General features: G+C 44.0%; 1 protein-coding gene across 1 annotated transcript in view; it reads left to right on the top strand.

The window, feature by feature from the left end:
* Positions 1 to 20261, top strand: part of LOC147620657 (uncharacterized) — a 53740-nt gene that overhangs the window by 23777 nt on the left and 9702 nt on the right. Inside the window, exons 7-10 of the mRNA XM_086824931.1 lie at positions 13353 to 13418; positions 13503 to 13595; positions 13674 to 13730; positions 13828 to 13956. Of these exons, the coding sequence (XP_086681057.1) occupies positions 13353 to 13418; positions 13503 to 13595; positions 13674 to 13730; positions 13828 to 13956 (345 nt within the window). The remainder of the gene's footprint in view (positions 1 to 13352; positions 13419 to 13502; positions 13596 to 13673; positions 13731 to 13827; positions 13957 to 20261) is intronic.

Here is a 20261-nt window from a genome sequence, read left to right as displayed (position 1 = left end):
TCCAGATCTGCCATGTTGCTGTAGTATAGGCAACAATCTCCCAACTGGTGTCAATCCTCTATCTGGGGCGTGTATAATCAAAGTGAGGGACATCTTGCAATAAACCATGCTGGGCAATACCTCTACGAATGAAAATAGAGTCTGTACCATTGCCCTTGTAGAAAAGCCGCAGGCCAGACTGGGAAAGCCAAGCAAGTGTCCCCCAATTCATATACATGGCACGGCCACTCAATTTGCTCATAAGTTGGGCTATAGAACCCCAAATGTGCTGTGCAGTGCCGCATCCCCACAGAAAGATTTTGGTGATATCAAGTGTAGAAAAGGTTTTATTTACTGAGATTAAGAGAGCGACCTCAATCACTTGGTTCCTTTCAGTTGACGTGCCTAAGACTACGTTTCGGACGCGTTATGGCCACTATGAGTTTTTGGTCCTGCCCTTAGGGTTAACCAATCCTCCTGCTACTTTTCAGCCAATGATGAACGATTTGTTTCGTGCATATTTGGGAAAGTGAAAGTGGATGGTTGTCTTCTTGGATGACATAGTGATGTACAATAGGTCATTGGAGATGCCCAAGTCTTTGTGTGTTTTTCCAATTTGTTTTTGCTTAATCGCAGGGTCTGCTAGCCTGAGGGCTTTACAGGGATCTTCCTCCTTTCTGTGTGGAAGATGATCCTATCTTGCATACACTAAGTGTTAGTGCTTTTAAACATTATGGCAAGCCATATAGGTAGTGGAGTGAATATATACTCAAGAAGGCAAGCACGTGGAGAACAGGTTGTTGAAGATGTACACCATGGAACCCATGCAAATGATGAACACTACGCTGAAAATGTATCTCATGCATTCCGTGGTGATTATGCACATGAGGGACAACCGTCCCGTAGTAAAGGGAAAGACCGTGGTGATTGGCCGTCCCGTGGCAAAGAGAAGGTGCAAGACACTAATGAACTTGATGCTATGCATGGAAAATCTCAAGAGGCACCTATGTGAGAAAGATGCTTTATTGAAGAGTTTGCATGAAGATCCAGAAGCTAAGTAGGTATTGGATGCACAAAGGAACTTGGGTTTTGTGAATGATGCATTGGAAAGTGTTACACTAGGATTGGGTGCCAAACCAAGGGAGATGGCACTCTCTTCTCTCATTGATCAAGGTTATATGGTGGAGGAAAAAGAGGGTGAGTTTATGTTCAAAAAGCCACCTCGTCCAAACCTTCTTGGAGCTGCTTTTGCAAAGCTGAAATCTGCAATTCAACAAGAGGGAAGAGGCGACAATAACCTCTGGCCATTTCTTTACTACTCAAAGAAGCGTTCCTCATGGAGATAAGGGCAAAATAAGAGCCAACATTGGTTAGGAGTATGTTCATCATAGCAAGAGCCAAAGCGTTCAAGGTAGGAGACAAATCTGTAAAATTTGAGAACTACCATGGTAGGAATGACTCTACCAAAGCTTTGTCTTTCATCTCCCAGTTTGAGATTGCTTTTCACGAGGGAGAGTTCACGGAGGGATCAAAGCGTGTACTTGAAGGGGACTTCCACATTGGTGGTTGGCTGAGAAGCTTTTCAGCAACACCATTGCTACATCGGCTAAATTGAAAAGCAAATTTTGTGCTTGGTTTTTGCCTTCCAATTTTGTGAAGAACATACGCAAAAAGTGGGATTGGTTGGGCCAGAAAGAAGATATGAAGCATGTGCATGACCAACCATCAAATCATAAATCAGTTGGTTTTTGGATCAATGATTCTCCTCTTGCAGATTGGGGTACAGATGTTGGTTTTACTTGGATTGAGAGAGGATGCTCTGCCAGATACCTTGGTTGTCAGGTGGGCGTTGACATCTCCCCTGCACAACAGTTTGCTCCAGTGCTCTTAAGCATTAAAAGCAAACTTCATCACAAGAGTAGGAGGAAGCTCGACTTGGCCTCTAGAGCTTTGGTGGTTAACCAAGTTTTGCTAGCCACGGCTTGGTTTATTGCTTCCTGCTGGATTTTTCATAAGGGTTGCATTGGCTAGCTTCGTCGCCTTATTCGGAACTTTCTTTGGTCAGGGCTTGATGGAAATGCACACACCAGGGCCAGAGTTGCTTGGGAAACCATTATCAGGCCTAAGCAGGAAGGGGGATTGAATATCATTGACCCTAAGGTGCAATGTAAGGCTTTGCTCTGTAAGCTTGTTGTTAGGGGCTTTCTTCCTCCAGACACTGAGCCGTGGAAGGACTTTCTCATGCAGCAGATCACGAAGTGTGTCCCTGTTTGCGGAGGTGACTGGACTCTTAGCTCACGCTTTATTTTTTCGGATGCAGTTCACCACTCCCCTTCGTCCCCCCTGGTTAGGTCCCTCTTACGGACCTGGGACTGCTTGAGGAGTTTTTTGGTACACATCTCCCTGCGATCAGCGGAGGAAGCTAACCGGCAGCCCATTCTGTGGAATGATTTGATATTAGATGTGCATGGTAGGCCTCTTGGGGCAGATATGCATATGCTTTGGGTTGGTTGGGAGACCCTATGCTCCACAGTGCTGGCTTGGAAGAGGCTTCAGAGCCTCACCGAGGTGCATAGATTGGATTTCACACAGCATTTGAGAGGCTCTAGCCGGAGGATTGCACAGATTGATGTAGCCACTCCCAACCACTGGATTACTGGATCTTTTTTGGAAGGTCGTCATCATTCTTGGTTTGGGGTTTTTTATGGGATAGGTGTTCCTCTTCAGGTTATGGGTCTCTCCTTGCCTAGGGAGGATGATGTACCGGTCTTTTTTTCTGCACAAGATGGATGGCAGCTGGAGAGATGTGATGTGCAGGACCTTATTGAGGGCCCCCAGATTCGTCGAGTCAGAGTTGTTGGTAGGTTAGGGAAGCACGTCTTTGTTGACCCCCCTTCCCCCCCCAGGGATGATCACAGAGAGTGTTAGCCTTTGGTTGTATGGTGGCTGCCCTATCAGACATTTGCATTGGGACTCTGGTGAGTGGGAGTGGAAGGATGCTTGTAACCCTTTGAAAAGCATGCCTTTTTTCAGTTATACGGTGCGGAATGCTAGACATCTTATCTTGGGACACATTCAGAGTGTCCCTACTCTTAGACCCCATTGGGAGTCTTACGGCATTTCGATTGACATTTAGAGGGTATTTTGGCGGAGATTGTGGCATTCCTATAGGAAGCCACAGATTTCCTCCTTTATTTGGGTTTCCCTTCATGGTGGTCTGGTCACCAATCAGTGGAGGTTTGTTATTGGTGCTTGCATAGCATGCCCTAGATGTGCAGGAGTTTCGGAGTGAGTTTACCATTGCTTATGGGAATGCAGGGAAGCATAGAGGGTTTGGTTTGCGATTGCACCCCTCTTTGGTAGGATTAAGAGGGATGCTATCATTTCTTTTGGTTCTATCATTTGGTTGACACAGTCTGGGTCTCAGCTAAGATTCGAGGGGACTGACAGGTGCTTGGCCATTATGGTTAGGCAAGGAGTTGCTCGGCAATGTTGTCTTCAGGATTTGCCACTTTCACACTTTGTCCCTCCGGCACAGAGGTTAGACAGTTCTTGGGAGATTATTGCTAGCATCTCAGCCTGGAATATTTGGAAGGCTAGATGCACTGAGGCCATTGAGGGTACTCCCGTTCTTGTTTCTCGGTGTCTTTGCAGGATTGGGAGTGATATTATTCACACCATTATGGCTACTTGGGCGGCGGGCCAGAATCTAGGAATCTTCGAGGGCTGCGGAGAGGAAGCGCGGCCAGTTTATGAGAGAGTGGGACATTGATATCTTTTTCACATCCTCTCATTCGGGACCATATTGGCAGCACAGGGTTACTGATTGGTTGAGATCTCCACCTTGCTTGGTGTGAAATCTCCATTTTGTAAAATTTTTCATACTTAATAGAAGTCTCCTTTCTGGGAAAAAAAAAAAAAGGTCCACAAACTTGCTAAATCTGCATCGGAGTGATACAAACCTTGCATGGTAGAGAGAGGTCCCCATGTGAGGCAACGGAAACTGCGGCCATATATGGTCTCTTGGATTCTTCTTTCCTAGAGTGTGCACAATCTGAATATGAAACATAGAGAAAGTTTGCCATCTTCATATGCTTCTTAGAGAGCTTAGTTTGTGTGAGAAAATATCTTAGGCTTTGGTGATCTGACTTCACCGAAAAATCATTCCCAAGAAGATATTGTTTTCAAATGGTTAAGGCATGCATTATAGACAATAACTCTCTCTCATAGATGCCCAAGGAAAGCTTGGAATCATGCAAACGATGGCTCTCATAAGCCACGCCATGCCTCTCTTGATTTAGGATAGCTCCAATGCAATTTCCAGAAGTAGGAAGAACCACCCAATGCAGTGGTTGGCATTTTACCACAGAGATCTGCATTTACAAGCTCTTGAGGAGCCTTTGCATGATTTTTGCTTTCTTGTGGAAATGTATACCGATGTTGCTCGCCCATCATACAAGCTTCACACATATCTAACATCTGTGAAAATGTTGGTAGATGTGCCACAATCTTAGACCTTTGTATCTCTTTTAAGACTACAAAGCTTAAGTGTCCAAATCTCTCATGCCATAGCTTGCTTGTTCGGACATCGACTCGGGCTATAAAAGGTGACAGCTCATACACACTTCACAATAAAAGGTTTTTGCAAGTCCGGAATTATCAACATTGGCCCACTTGCAAGTGATTCCTTAAGTTGGTAGAATGCATCCCTCTCATCCATGGTCCATTTGAACACTGCTTTCTTCTTGGTAAGCTCATGTAATGGCGAGGCAATTGAAGCAAAATGCCTTATGAAGTGCCAATAATACGAGCATAAGCCAAGAAAGCTTCGTACTTCATGTATGGATGTTAACTTTGGCCAATTGCAAACGACATCAAGTTGTGCGGGATCCATTTTTACACCATCCTTGGATACAATGTGCCCCAAATAGTGTATTTCCGAAAGAAAGAATTCACTCTTTTTCAAGTTTTTATAGAGCTTATGCTTGCAAAGCTCTAAGTATAGAGTATGCATAGGGCATCTATACACTTTATGTATACATGCTCTATACTCCAAATGAGCTCTATGTTCCTCTTGATTCTTGGAGAACACCAAGATATCATCAAAGAACACACTTGAGAGTTTTCGATGCTCACGGAAAATGTGATCCATTCTATTGAATGTATTGCGAGACCAAACGGCATGACTAGGTACTCATAAAGTCCAAAAGTTGTTCGGAATGCCGTCTTGTGAACATCTCGCTGTACCACATGCACCTGGTGATACCTGCTCTTCAAATCAATGCGGCTAAAGCATTTCGACCCATGAAGCTTATCAAGAATGTCATCTATGCGTGGAATCGGAAAATGATTCTTGATAGTAAGCTTGTTTAATGCCCAATAGTCAACACACATACGATAAGACCCATCCTCCTTTTGAACGAGGAGTACGAGGGAGCAAAATGGCGAGGAGCTTGGGTGAATCAAACCCTTCTCCAAAAGCTCATTTATCTGCTTCATTATATCCTGTTGTTGCACGGCACTCGCGCGGTAGGTGGTGTTAGCACATTCATCCCCAGTTTCTGCCCATTTTTGGTGTCCTTTTGGTCCCTTTTGCATGGCCCTTGATTGTGAGCTGGCCACCCCTATTTTGCATATTTTTTTGGGATTTTTCCCAGCCCGTTTGGTATTTTACTAGTCGGCCAGCTTATTCAGCTGCAGTGGGCCAGCTCTCCTCACCTATAAATAGGTGGGGCTGGCCTCTCACTTTTCATTCAGTCTTGTACATATTTTGCTCCCTCACTTATGAGACTATCTGTGTCTCTTGCTTGGGACTGTTTTGCTTCAGCATATTCAGCATAGTTGCTCCATATTTCTCTCTCTCTTTCACTCTCTATTCAGCACACTCTAGTGCCCCTTTGCTTCCGCTCTGTGCACTCTTTCATGGTATCATCACTCCCGGTTCAACGATTCCATTTACTGCCCCAGATTTAGCCCTATTTACAGCCCCTTATTCTTTGCGTTTTTCTCAGATTTGCAGCCTTCTTCTTGCTGCGTTTTCTGGGCAGCTTCTGCTGTTTGTTCTCCTTCAGTTTGGCTTCATCGCTTGCAACCAGAAGGTAACTTTTTCATCAACGTTTCGTTCCTACTTGGAGTTTGGATCCAGGCGGCTTGCTTTTTCAGGACAACAGCCCTTTGCTTCGGACTGTTTTGCTTCAGTATATTCAGTATAGTTGCTCCATATCTCTCTCTCTCTTGCACTCTCTATTCAGCACACTCTAGTGCCCTTTGCTTCCGCTCTGTGCACTTTTTGAGGTGGGTCTATTAGGTGGAGAACTTCCTGCTGGAACAGAGTCAATGTGATGATCCTCAGGGCTTTGAGGTGGTATCTTTGGAGCATTGTGTCGGCAAAGCAATCTTTGAATTCAACAAGAAAATTCAGCCTCTCGAGTGAGAGTATCCACATGCACATCACTATGTTTGACATTATCATGAACAAAAACAAGTCCGTGGAAAGACCCTATTTCATTGCTTTATCAATCTGTACGTGAGATACAAAGGGAATAGAGTCTCCCTCCTTGTCGGCATCAATAACATGCATGCGGCCTTTATTTGATTTGTCCCCAAGGTTTGCATACCACCATTTCATTGCCTCGATGACTAGTATTCCCTTTCCCTTGCACACTGGGAACTGCATGCACATTTACTTTAGGTTGCTTGTTGCTTTCATTCTTCTTCTGTGAGGACATTCTCTAAGTATATGGGCTTTTCTCCCACATGCAAAGTACTTCCCTTCCTTCATGTATTGATCCCTTTGCTCCACTGTGAGTCCAAACTTGTGCCTTTTGTTGGGTTTGTCTTTGGTAGAAGTATTTTCAGTTTTTCCCTCATGTTTGGCCTCTTTCGAGAACCATTTACGTGGCTGGCCACCTTTTGCAGATTTTGAACAGCCCTCTCTTTGTCCTTGTTACCACACCCATCCTTATTGGATTGGTTGATCTTTTGATCTAGTTTCTCAGTGGCAAGAGGAGACGCTATGAGCTATTGCAAAGTTTGATTTGGATGAAGGTCCAACCCCAATTGATAGACGGGATGTAAGCCAGACTCAAGCTGGACTCAAGCTTTCTTTTCTTCTTTTGATCACTAATATGCATAAAACGGTGATATCTCCAAGAGAATCTTCTAAAACTTTGACACATATGCCTGTATTGATTCATGCTCCTTTTGATGTATGCTGTCCCACTTCTTTATTCCATTAGGGGGCAAGAATTGAGCATAGAAGTGCTCTATAAACTCATCCCAAGTAGCAATGGGATCCAGGGAAAGCTTTTTGGAGATCCACCAATGAGCAGCCGAAAGCCATTACCTTGCTTGCATCATACTCACTGTAATATTTTTCAAAATTTGACGGACTTGTCACCGGCCTTAAATTCCTTGAGCTTCTTACCATGGTGTCCATCATCTTCATGCTTTCTCTTCCCTTTGTCCAATGGGGTAGTCCATCATCTTCTTGTCCAACGGGGCAGCCCTTGCTACATGGGGCTCATATGCAACCCAAGACACGGGGGCATGTGCTCTCCGAGTTGGTGGGCTAGACAACGGTGGCCTTCCTTCATGCATAGAAACATCTCCTTGTATCACCATACTCACGAGAGTACTGTTTGGCATGAGTACTATGAGCGGAATTGTCATCATGTTCATCACCCGCATAGTGGGAAAATCTCAGCCCATGTGTATTTTCCCCATGGGACACTTCTATAGGCAATGTACCATGCTTTGCAGGAGATGCATGCCCTGCATATGCATGACCACCTGGCTGTCCACTATCTTTGGCATAGGCATGTCTCTCATCCCTTGTGTCAGGTGGTGAAGAAGCATGTTGGGAAGTGGCTGAAGGCTCCTCTCTTTGAAGAAAAGACTAGATCCTACGAGAGAGAGCACCACTTGGCTCTATGCGAGGAGGCTTCTTGAATTGTTAGACACCGGAGTCACCTTCAAATACATCTCATTTACGTATAAAGATAGGTGAGAGCCAACTCCCCTTGGCTTCACACCCAACTTCCTCGCCATGGAATTGAATGTACAGTTGTGAACTTGCGGGTTCTCATGCAAAAGCTTTAGCTCCTCTTCTTTTGCCTGCAATTGCCTCTTCACATGATCAAGTTCAGCCCCCGATGCATTGGACTCCTCTTTGCCATAGGACGTCGGTCCCACAAAAACCATATGGGGTTCATGAGTGCGTGCAACATACCTGCCACGAGATTCATCCGAAGCATGAGTAGCACTAGAGTACCCTCTAGAGTTGGGCACTTCTTCACGCCTTGTTTGGTTGTCCATAATGTCAAGTGTGCTATTTATGCGGTGTCCAAGCCCACAAGATCATTTCCCCACTGAGGAGAGGGAAACAACTATGCTTTGATACCAATGAAATTCACCCCGCTGGGTGTGAGCACGTATTGGGCACCGTCTTGTAAATGACAATCACTTTGAAATGTACACAACACAAAACGTAACAAAGCTGAAAATTGAAACTTGCACAAGTACACCACACCAGATTTGTCATAGACAAAAGAAATGAATACAAATACCAAACAAAGTTGTTGGAGAAGTTGATGTAGATTTTCAACAATTCTGAGTCACTCACTAGAGAGATGCAAACACATCCCTGGTACACATGACTGGTGTGTGCCTATACTAGCGCCTGGCTTGCTCTCTCACAACGCGGGAATGCTGAAAACGGAAAACTGGTACTAGTGGACACTCCCGGGCACAAAAACAAGCAGCAACATAGTCATAGATGAATTTATGTCACGTTAACATCTAAGGACTGGTCACGGGCGCCGCCCACATACACAAACAGGCACTATGGATGCCTGGAACAGTCCCAAATCAGCACGACCAGCCCCGGAATGACTTGACTAGCTCAAAACAGGTTGTCCAGGAGCATTGGCAGATCGGGGCAGCATATGGAGGCCGAATAGTAGCAAAACCAACCGCCTGTTGATGACATGGAGCTCGCACAGGCCGCCCAGGTGAAGTAGCTGAAAAACCATGTAGCATGGCACCCTTTTGATGAAGATCATGTCTATGTGCTCAGATTTGCGATCGGTTACTCGTAGCACTTGTAGTAAGCAAAAATAATGGAGAGCTAGGCATGCAAGAGAATGACGATTGCTTGTAGGAGAGGTGAAAAAGAGTCGTTCATGAAATTTTAGTTGGCCACACCAACTAATGGCCACATGGTTGGTCACACCTCACTTATGGGGAGCCCACTTCACATACTATGGCCACCAGGGTGCCCATTGGGTTGGGCCGGTGCACTTTAATAAATTGTCTGCCCAGCTTCAATGAATGTGAACGTGCAAAGGTTATAAACATTACAAAGCATTTTAATAAACTAATACAAGAGTTTTTGAGTGCACTTACCACGTGTTCAGAGGCCACAAAACACGTTAGAATATAGGGCAATCGCACGGTTCACGGGTAGGTGTCCTAGGCCTGTGAACTAAACATTCATAGTAGGCAAACACACGGAAACAGTTCATGTGAAAGCAGTTTCAAACATACAAACATGTGTGCATGTGCACTTTGTTACGAGCAAATCTCCCAATTTTCGAACAAGTACAGCATTGTCATTTCCGGGGACAAGTTTGTCACATTGCAAAGCGGAATTGGGATCCCGAGCACTCAGACCCACACATTGGTCATAAATAGGCATGAGGAACTGGGATCCTGGACACTCGAATCCACAAACTGGTCTCACATGGGCACAAGAAACATGAGAGAACCAGTTGGGTGGCCAAATGGTGAGAGTTATATCATGGTTGTTCTGGATTGAACACGCTCTTGTCATTTATGACGATTGTTCATATATCTGATAGTTTTGTGGTTCTCAGAGAGGGAAGGTATTTTTTTATATCCCCTAGGGAAGGTATTTTTTTCTAATAGGATAGGTAATTTGATTGGCTATGACAATTGTCTCTATAATGTCAGATTATTCGGGGAGTTGGATTGAGGGATGGTTGTGTTCCTCATGGTTCTTGTTCGAGTTCGTATGTCTTTAGTTCTACTTAGATAGTTGTAGGAATAGTGGCTGCAGGTTTAGTTAGTTCCTACAAAGTTATGAGTGGAAAGAGCAGACATGAACTAGATTACGGAGTCAGTTGTCAGATGTAGTTGAGTTTTCCCTAATTATTTCCAAGAGTGGGAATGTCTTAGGTGTGGAAGTCCAGTCTTTCTTGTAAGTAGGGAGCTAAGGATAGCATTGTGATTGTGAGGAGGTTGTTGAGGTTGAGGACTTGTCTTATGTTCCACATGAACGGAAAACAGTGATTCATTTCAGGGAAAGGTAACTTATAAATAAGTTGATCCCTAAGTATGAAATTAAGTGGAAAGATGGGACAGAGGACAACTTGACTAGGGAGACATTTGCTAGTTTATAGCATAGGTTTCCTAGCTTTCTTCCTTGGACAGATTTTGTTTCCAAGAATGGAAACGTCCGAGGAGGGGAAGTATGTTACATACCTAGTGCTAATCCTTGAGATTAGTGGCCTAATTCGGTAGAATTAAGGGAGCCTTGGGATTAGGAGAAAGCACTTGTGTTTCGTGTTTAGGAGATCCATGGGATTGTAAAACATCAATCCCTAATGTGTGCTTTTCTTTTCACCTAATGCTAGCAAACCTCCCATAGATTCTAGATCTACAAGGCTCCCTTGAACCTTCCATAATGTGCTCATGGGAAAACATTATCAAAAACACAGATCACCAATCGGGTTGTGGATGCTTTTAGTAGGATTCCCAAGTCAATGCTATCTCTTTCACAGAGATATCGACTAAATTTTCTCTCAATGGGCATTGTTAACATGATTCGTACTTTAGTAGAATCTCATGATTGGTCCATGCATGTAGTGGTCTGTGAGATTTGAGTGTTCTGGATACTTAGATGAGTGCTACAGCCAAAAAGATATTGAGTATTCAATTAGAGGTAGATTGTTGTTCAAAAAATGATAGGGTTTGTGTGCGCAACAATATGGACAGCCAAACTAGAATTTTGTAAGAGTGTCATGATGCACCTACTATGAAACACCCGGGCACACAAAGAACCTAGGCCTTAGTTCGCCGGTTGTCTTACTAGCTGCATATTAAATCCTGTGTAGAGGATTATGTGCGGAAGTGCAGTGCCAGTAAGACTGAGCCACTTAGACCCAAGGGTTCGCTACACCTGCAACAGATCCCAAAGAAAAAGTGGCAAAGTTTCTCTATCGATTTTGTAGTTGGTCTACCACAGATGGGTAAGGGCTGTGATTCAATCTGGGTCATTGTGGACAGATTGACTAAGATGGTCTTGTTTATACCTACCAGGTCCAATGTGAAGAGCTGTGAATTGACTCAATTCTTTGTGGAGCAACTCCACAAACTCTATGGGTTGCCAGGGGAGATTGTCAACGATCGGGATCCGAGATTCATTGCATAATTTTGGCTATGGGTGTTCCCCAAATCAGAACATGCTTGAGTATGTCGTCTTTGGATCATTCCGAGTCGGTTAGACAGACATAGCTGGCTATCCAGACTATGGAGGATATGTTGAGAGCTATGTCTCCAAGAGACGGTGTGATCTACAGATAGGATTCACTTATAATAGCCATATAAGCATTGGGCTACTGGATGCTTATGTATGGATATCTACCGAAGTCGCCCATAGTTGCAGATATCCAAGATATGTTTAAAGTTGCAAGGGAAAGGATAAAGAGTGCTTAAAGTTGCGAGGATTTGAGGGTTTTACATGAGGACATGTGAGTGTACCTTAAAGTTTCGAAGGACTCTAGGAAAATGAGGACTGGCAATCACTATAGGTTGTCTTCATGATTTTGTCGTCCTTATCAGACCACAAAGAAGAAAAATGATGTGGCTTATTGGTTGGCACTACCTCTTGGAATCAATTTTCACCACGTTTTTTCACGTTAGTCGTTTCAAAGAACGTCTAGGGAAGGTGATGAGGCTTATTGGTTGGCACCACCTCTTGGAATCAATTTTCACCACGTTTTTTCACGTTAGTCGTTTCAAAGAACGTCTAGGGAAGGTGATGAGTTTGTTCTGATGGAGGAGATCCTTGACCTCGAGGACATGACTTGGTATATTCCATTAGAACTTGAGGTGGTTCTAGATCAGGGTACTAAATGGTCTTGAAACATTGTTTATCATGAGTACGTGATCAGGTGGAAAAGGCATTCTGAGGTTGAGGCTACATGGAAGACCGTGTGCAGTTTGAAGAGTTGTTTCCTTGGATTCATTGTTGAGGACTTCGCTTGTTCTTAAGGGGGGAGCTATGCTACATCTCGAGGCCTGAGTAGGGTTGACGATTAGCCTAGGGTTAGGTTAACGAGGGGATGGGATTGGGCATCTAAATGAGGAGTTATAGAGGCTTGGGCTATTTATGCAGCCTATGTAAGTGAGTTATCGAAGAGTCAGTTTGAGAGAGAGCTCCTCATACCTGGAATCTAGGTCCCTACTACACAGAGGGTTGTCCTGGTGGTATGGGACACCAGGGCTTTGCACGTGGAGCCAAGTCTCTAAATACTTCTAACCGCCAGCTCCACAGTGAGCCTGAATGGCTCTAAGGTTGGGCGGTGAGCTAGATGCCAACGTCCTTATGTTCCTTGGATTGGCTAACATGATGTGGTTTATAGGATATGGTCCTAACGGGGGCAGCTGCAAGCGGGAGCTCCAACTCGCAGGCCATCCGTATCTTTAAAGGGACCATGAAGGATTAAAATCTGAATTATCTAATCATTTAGGTATAGCTCTACTACTGAGCCAAAACCTTGGCCATGAAATGCCTAATAATGATTAATTCTGTGGATTTGTAGGGTCCATGCCTTGTGGATAGATATGATGGTGCTCTTTGACCGACTTAGGAAAACCTTTGCATCTTGCGATAGTGCAGAGTCGCATAACCATGAGTAGATAATTCAGATTGATCTTGCTCATGTCAAATGCTTCGCGGAAGTCAACAACATCCCCTCTAGTTTATATTGCCTCAACTGTCGTTGTCAGGGTCAAAATGTAATTGAGTGTTGAGTGATCTTTTCAAAAGACGGCCTAGCCCATGCCTTCAACCCCTCGTCTCTTTGCACCGGTCATTTGGTCCACTAACGTTATATGAATAGGACATGGGTCCACTAACGTTATATGAATAGGACATGGGTCCACTGATTCAGTCTGCAAACTGACGCTTTATAACTGCTCTGATGATGGATACGAATGGATTTGAGATGCAAGTTCTTTGTTTTCATAATGCTAATTCTATTGTTTTCATAATGCTTATTCTCTTGAAAGATCAATTAGCTTTCTTGATGAGACCTGTAGCTTAATGTTGTGTTTTTACCTCGACACAGGTAATGGATGTTGCAGACGCTCTGATTTTGAACCGTCTTTTTGGACACCTGTTCAGAGAAGGCGTTGTAAGACTTCTAAACCTTACTGATTCGAGTTCTTAGGTTGAAGACGACCCTTCCTTTTTTAGAAAATTAACCATATTTTTTCAGGTACTGGTCACAACGTCAAACAGATCACCGGATCAGTTGTATGAAGGCGGCTTACAAAGGGACTTGTTTCTGCCGTTCATTGCTTTACTAAAGGTAGCTTGCCTGAGTTGCCTCTACTAGAAATTTTCCTCATTTGTCCATTTAGTGGCTGTTGACACCTTTTGGCTGTAGGAACGGTGTATTGTACATGAAATTGGCTCTTCAATTGATTACAGGAAGCTAAATGCGGTAAGTTTCACTCACCATATATATGTATATTTTGCCATACTGCAAGATATTCTTATCCCTAACTATTTCTGCGGACCTGAATGCACGTTTGTCGAAGTCTCAAGAAGGTTTCTACTTTTGTGGAGAAGGATCTTCTGTTCTACTCCGGGAAAAGTTCAAGTTGTTAACCGATGGAAACCTTGCAAAATCGACAGTAGTGGAGGTTGTAATGGGGCGCAAGCTTCAGGTTGGACGTTTGGGTACTGAAGTGGTTATGAAATCTCTCCTCTTTTTCCGTTTGTGTTTTTTTTTTCTCATTTTGCCTTTCTCCTTTTTAAAGGTCACGATTTTTGGTCATTCTTTTTTTGTTTTGTTTTTTGTTTGGTCTAACATGGCTTTGGGTTACGTTTTTTATTATAAAAAATTCCCTAACCTCTTCAATCGCCTCTGGTTTAGTGTGGTCGAAAACTCTTTAACAGCCGCAACTTTCAAAAACAAATTGCAGCCCTAGTTCATAGTCCCAGTTTTCCTATTCTTCTTTGAAGCATTTCATTCCTAGGATATAACACACCTCCTGCTGTTGTACCTCCCTTCTGATTACATACAACTTTTTCAGGAATTGCAAAGTAGTTTATGTAGTTGTATATGTGTTGTTCCACCCCCAAACAGGCTGTTCCTTGGCATTGGGCAAAAACAAGCAAATCTTAATATTAGGTAGTTCCTGTATTGCGAATTGCAATCAACCCGTATGGACTCTGTTTGCAACTTTTGATACTCTGGTTACTGCATGGACAATTCCCCAAAACGCCTACTCTTTTGGCTTTAGTTCCTTTACTTTGTCTTGTTCCTGTTCATGCTCCAGAGTTTAATCATAGTCCTTTCATCTTATTCAGCATTCTTCATTAATGACTTGTTTTGTGGCTTGTAGTTGAGTTTCTACTATCGGTGTACTCCCAGATTTCCTTTTAAATCATGAGAGAGAGAGAGAGAAAGATTGGGTTTCAGCCAAGGCCAATAAGGTGTGGGGATTGCACAAGTCTAAATCATGGTGGCAGAAAACTCTTATGCGTGGTTGGCAGTCTAAACTCCCTTACCAAGGTAAGGTTTTCATTTGGAGGATGTTGGTGGGAGGGTTACCTACACGGGATCAGCTCAGCCGTCGTAAAATTAAAATGCTATGGAGGGAAATGAAGAAGGCGTGGAGTTCTACCTGATCAAGTGCACAAGTACAAAGGAGCAACTCAAAGTAGATGAGGAGGACAATTGTGGTAATGAAATTGAAGCAGGGTCCTAAATTTTAAAGGGACTCTTTTATAAGAAGCTAGATGAGTCTTGAGTAGAAAGCATGTGGTCTACATATACTCCCATCTTGTTACATGTATTAAAATTCCTATGATACCTATTCAAGGTGCCAAGGGATTGTATATGATCTCGCCTAAGGTCTTTGAATCTGTATACAATAGCATGCCATGGGAGTTGTATGGCCTCTTGCTTCTTCTGCACGACATGCACTGAAACAGTTATGCATCTGTTCATGAGTTGTCCAGTGGCCCGTCAGATTTGGTCTTTTGTCTTGCGTTTGGGAGGCAGTAGAGAGGTCTACTGTTTCGGCTCATCAGTGGATATTTGGGATTTGTCCTCAAGTCATTACTTCGGACAGTCACCTTGTTATATTCCATTTCCTTAGATGGACAGGACTTTGGCATATTTGGACTACACGGAATGGGTTCATCTTTGATTCCTTGTCTGGAATACATGGGCACATTCTACGTATCCGTGGTTTGCTGCTTTGGCAGTTTTCTTCTCTTCTCTCAGCTCAGCTACTGGATGCAGATGTTATTTCGTTATGGTCTACGGCGGCTCGGCTAGCTCATCTTTGATGCTTTTATCTGGGATGCTTATTTGGCTAGGAGGCTTTCTTATTAGTGTACAGGTTTGCATGGTCATGATCCTTTAGAGGATCTTTTGTGGGGGGTTTTTTGGGGCCATAGGTTCTGTGTGAGCCATGTGGCTGATGTACATTTTTTACATATAATATAAAACACCATTTCACGAAAAAAAGAATTTATTACCATCTACTAAAGACCAAAAGGGTCTATGAAACCAAAAAGATGTTACATATAATCCATGTGTAGATTGATGTCAGAACAGTCACAGGAGGTAGCAAATGAGTTTGTCAAACGGTAGGAAAGGGTAGCAGACATTTTTCATTTTCTGGGTAAGTTTGCTAAACATTTCATACGGGGAGGTACAAGACCAATAAATTGCAGATTATGCCCTAAAATAGTGGGCATATCTTGTACAATGTCTAAACATACACAATATGCATCACTAAATACTCTAAAACATAGTGAAATAGCAAGTTTGGATTGTTGCATACCATTGGCAACAGCTAGGAGCTGGTTGTTGGCAGATACTTGCCTCCAGTGCCCATTGCCATGTCCCAAGATAAACCTTAGAACTTAGAAGATAGATTCATGAGTCATAATCCACATTCCATTAAAACTGAAAACTACAACAAATCATGAATCAAAAGAGCTCTCAAAGAGCCAAAGATAAATATCAAGAACATGAAGTACAAATGTCATAAATGGCCCATGGACTAATCACAAGCTGAAAAAAAAAAACAATCCCAAGAGTCAAGAGTCAAGCGGCAAGCCCCAAGTGCTAGGCCTCAACATCATTTTGATTCGGGAAGATCGTCCACCTTCTCAATCTCATCTCCCTCCTCTCGAGATGTATCTGACTCAGTGTTTGAAGGAGACAATGCCTCAATATCGGTAGGATCAATCTCTGCATCTGCCACCACTGTCGCACTTGTAGATGCACCATCTGCAGATACATGTGCTCATGTGACACGAGCTGGTGCCATCATCTCCCCGTAGACCATGGCATAGATGTGCCATAGAGGGTGCAATATATGGGCAATCGCATGGATTGGTTTATGAAACCAATCCCATCTGCAGTTCCATATCTTTCTAATATCTTGGACTCTAAACAATGATAGAAGAAACATGTCACATTAGGCTTTAGCATACAAAAGATTTAGTGCCTCGCCAATTTTGTCCATAAACTCATACAAGAGTCCAAGTGTGCTACCCTCCAAGTCTGTAAATGCGAAGAACACTGGAAACTCATACAAGAGTCCAAGTGTGCTACCCTCCATGTCTGTAATGTGAAGAACACTGTAAATGGGCTGAATCGCCTTCACAAGTGCTTCAGCCTCTACCCACTAAGTGTCCTTCATGACTGTGCACACAAAATGTATCGCTCTAGGCCGCACGCGATCCTCCCACAACATCCACTCCCGTGAGACATTAGTACGGAGTAGTCCTTGACGGACTTTCACAAGCCTCTCAACCACTATAAACATGTAAGCAAATCTGGTATTTGAAGGCTTTAGCAACTCAACATCAGTGTTGGCCCTATGCATAGCGAGGACCTTGGTCACAAATTTGATCATCCTTCGAGATGTGTTAAGATTTCAGCAATCCATTCGATTTTAGCCACATCTTCAATCAATAAATCCAAGCTGTGGGAAGCACAAGGGGTCCACATAATATGTGGGAACTCATCCTCTAGCATCTTGCCCATGGACACATAATTTGACCCATTGTTGGTGATGATCTGCACAACATTCTGTTGGCCAATCTCTAGCATTGCCTCAGAGAGATGCCTCCAAATAAATGCACATGTGACCACTATCTCTGCTATAGAGGCATCAATAGCGTGCCAAAACATAGTGCCCTTGCAAGAGAACACCAAAATGTTGTACACATTCCTCTTTCTAATGTCTGACTAGCTATTGCATAAGATAGTGTAGCCATATTTAACCCAATGCCCCTTCAATGGCTTCATCTCTAGCTCCACATGCTCTTTCTCTTTCCTCAATTGGGTTGTGTGTAAGGACTGATATGAGGGTTCTCCCACCTGTATCCAATGTGGCTCACTGTCTTCTTTCAACGAGGGGTACACACAAAATGAAAGGACAATGCACATTGTATAAAGAGCTTGGTCAACTCTCTAGTGGCCTCTTTTATAGCATGCTTTTTAATCCTTGCTCTTATGCTTGTCCTTTTTAGGTCGTGACTACTACCCCGGGGGTGCCGCAGCGGGGGGGGGGGGGGGGGGGGGGGGGGGGGGGGGTAAAGATGTCATCTAAGCTCGAGGAGCGGAGCTCCATACCACCTAGGTGTATTTGCTTGGCTCTGCATAGTATCTTGTGTAGGATTGGCATCCTCTGTGTCCATGGCTGCAGTGGCATCAGCAGGCTGAGCAGGTTGAATTCCTTCACTGCTTCCATCTCTTTTTTCCATTGCTAAAGAGCGGCTAAAATCAGCGGTGGGACCTGTGGGCATGCGTAACTATTAGGCCCTCACTGATCTATTTCACATGATGGAACCCATGTGCGGACAGCAGATAGGTGGAAGACGGCATGGGGACAAGGACCATAAGGTTTGGTCAAGAGCAAGCACAAGTCTTGGTCAAAAAGCAAGGAAAAGCAAAAAGTCAAACTGAGTTGATCGTGAGCCAGGGATATCATTGGCAAGAGGAGACTGAGCCGGACCAAAAAAGCTAAAATCCGCTTTTCTAAAAGCAGCTCCAAGGCCAAAAAGCAAGGCCTTGAAGTTAGAAAAGCAAAGTTAAAGAACTTTGACAAAAATTGAGTAATATTTAATTACTAAAAAGCAAAAGGGAAAAGCAAAGAGTAAAAAGACCAAAAGTAAAGTAAAAGGAGAAAACAAAGCAAAAGCATTGCTTTTGGCAAAAAGCAGGGATCCTCTCAAGAATAAAAGAAGCATGTATCTCTCCAAGTGAACCACCATGGTTGAAGGGTGTGTGGGGTTCTTCATCATCAAGAACATGGAGAAGTGAAGATTATCATCCTTGTTAACGTCATCATCGTCTAGGTGCTGTAGTTTGTGCGACGCCACCTACTAAAAAGTATCGTCGTCCTACTTTATTGAATCAACGCCTGAACTGTTTGTTGCGCCACCTGCAGAGTTGCTGCTTGCTTTGCCTTAAGCCACTGGCGGCGACTGCTGCTGGTGTTGCTTATTGTGTGCCAGTCGCCACTTATCCCTCAGTGTTGCTGCAGCTAGCCGCTTGTGTGCCAGCGCTGCTATCTTCTGAAATCAGCACCATCGCCGGGCTGTACTGCTGCTGCTGCTGCTGCTGCTGCCGCAACCTACCACCTTGCAAGGCGTTGCCAACAGAACTGTCGCCTCCACCTATCAGCACCGCCAGAACTTGGGTGTTGCCGCCGTCACCTAGTTGCGCTGTTGCAGCCGCCTACTCCGCCAGTTGTCCGTGCCGCCTATGTCAGCTGCCTGCGCTGCTTGTACCAGTGCTGTTGCACCTGTCCGCCGTCTACCACAACCTATTGGCTGCCACCAACTGGCATGCCAAGCACCATCGTTTGCGAGCTACTGCCATCAGTTATTTGTTCCGAACGGCCTTATGGACCTGCCGAGATTCAGACGCCGTTGTGTGTCCCTTGTGCGCTGCTACTTTTACAGTTTAAGGCTACAAACTTTCAGTTGATCCCCATAAGCTTCATCGTCCTCACTTATCTCCGGAGTATCTTGGGTATGGACTTGGATTTGGACTTAGACTTAGACTTAGACTTAGACTTGGATTTGGACTTGGGCTTGGGCTTGGGCTTGGACTTGGACTTGGATTTGGATTTGGATATTGGATTTGGTACTAGCTCGGTGAGAGATTCTTGTGGGTCATCCATGTGGTGTGCTCGGCATCAGAGATCTCGTGCCTCGACATCGGCATCGACTTGGATATACTACATCAGCATATTTGTTTGCTTTTGTATTCATTGTTGGGCCAATGTGCGTGTGGATTGTTCCTAAATAAATTCCTGAAAGAGGGCGGGGCCTGTTCCCCGCTTAGTGTGGTCTTTTGTGCAAAGACACTCAAAGCCAAAGCTTTGATACCATGTTAGAAAATGCACAGTGAATGGAAGAGAAGAGGAGAGAGAAACACTTGATTACATGGACACACTTTTTCACAAGAGAGAGAGAGAGAACACAAGGAACTTGCTTCAGCTTGATTGCACTTATGAATAATGTTACATGAGGATCCTTTATATAGGCATTGGACCTAGCCTCAAAGTGTGTGCACTAAAGTGTATTCACACTAACCTTACACTTAATTAAGAGACCGTTCACATGCCCATAAATATAACACTTATGCATGCACTCCGATGTCCCCTCAAGGAGGAGGCACATAAATAGAGATGCATTGTCAACCCTATATCCAACAACATGCTCATGTTGCATGCACGTAGTGACGAGTACATAGGTTGGTGTGTCGAAGGGCTTCCAGGATGGGATGCCGGAGTTAGACATGAGCCTATGGGATTGTGCTAGAGCCCTAGCCTTGGCTCGGGGGAGACCAATGAACGACGTCGGTGGTGGTTGGGAGGTGAGCTAGCCTACTACCTCATGATTTGGTTTTGTACTAACCTTTGTTTCAGCCATAATTAGGGCAGATCTTGTGGAGTGGTATGAGAGAAACCCTAACATAGAGGCTGAAGAG

This window comes from Cibotium barometz, chromosome 31, assembly GCF_041138505.1.
Source record: "Cibotium barometz isolate CiBa-2024 chromosome 31, ASM4113850v1, whole genome shotgun sequence".
Classification (NCBI taxonomy): domain Eukaryota; kingdom Viridiplantae; phylum Streptophyta; class Polypodiopsida; order Cyatheales; family Cibotiaceae; genus Cibotium; species Cibotium barometz.
This window is presented reverse-complemented; position numbering and strand designations above follow the sequence as displayed.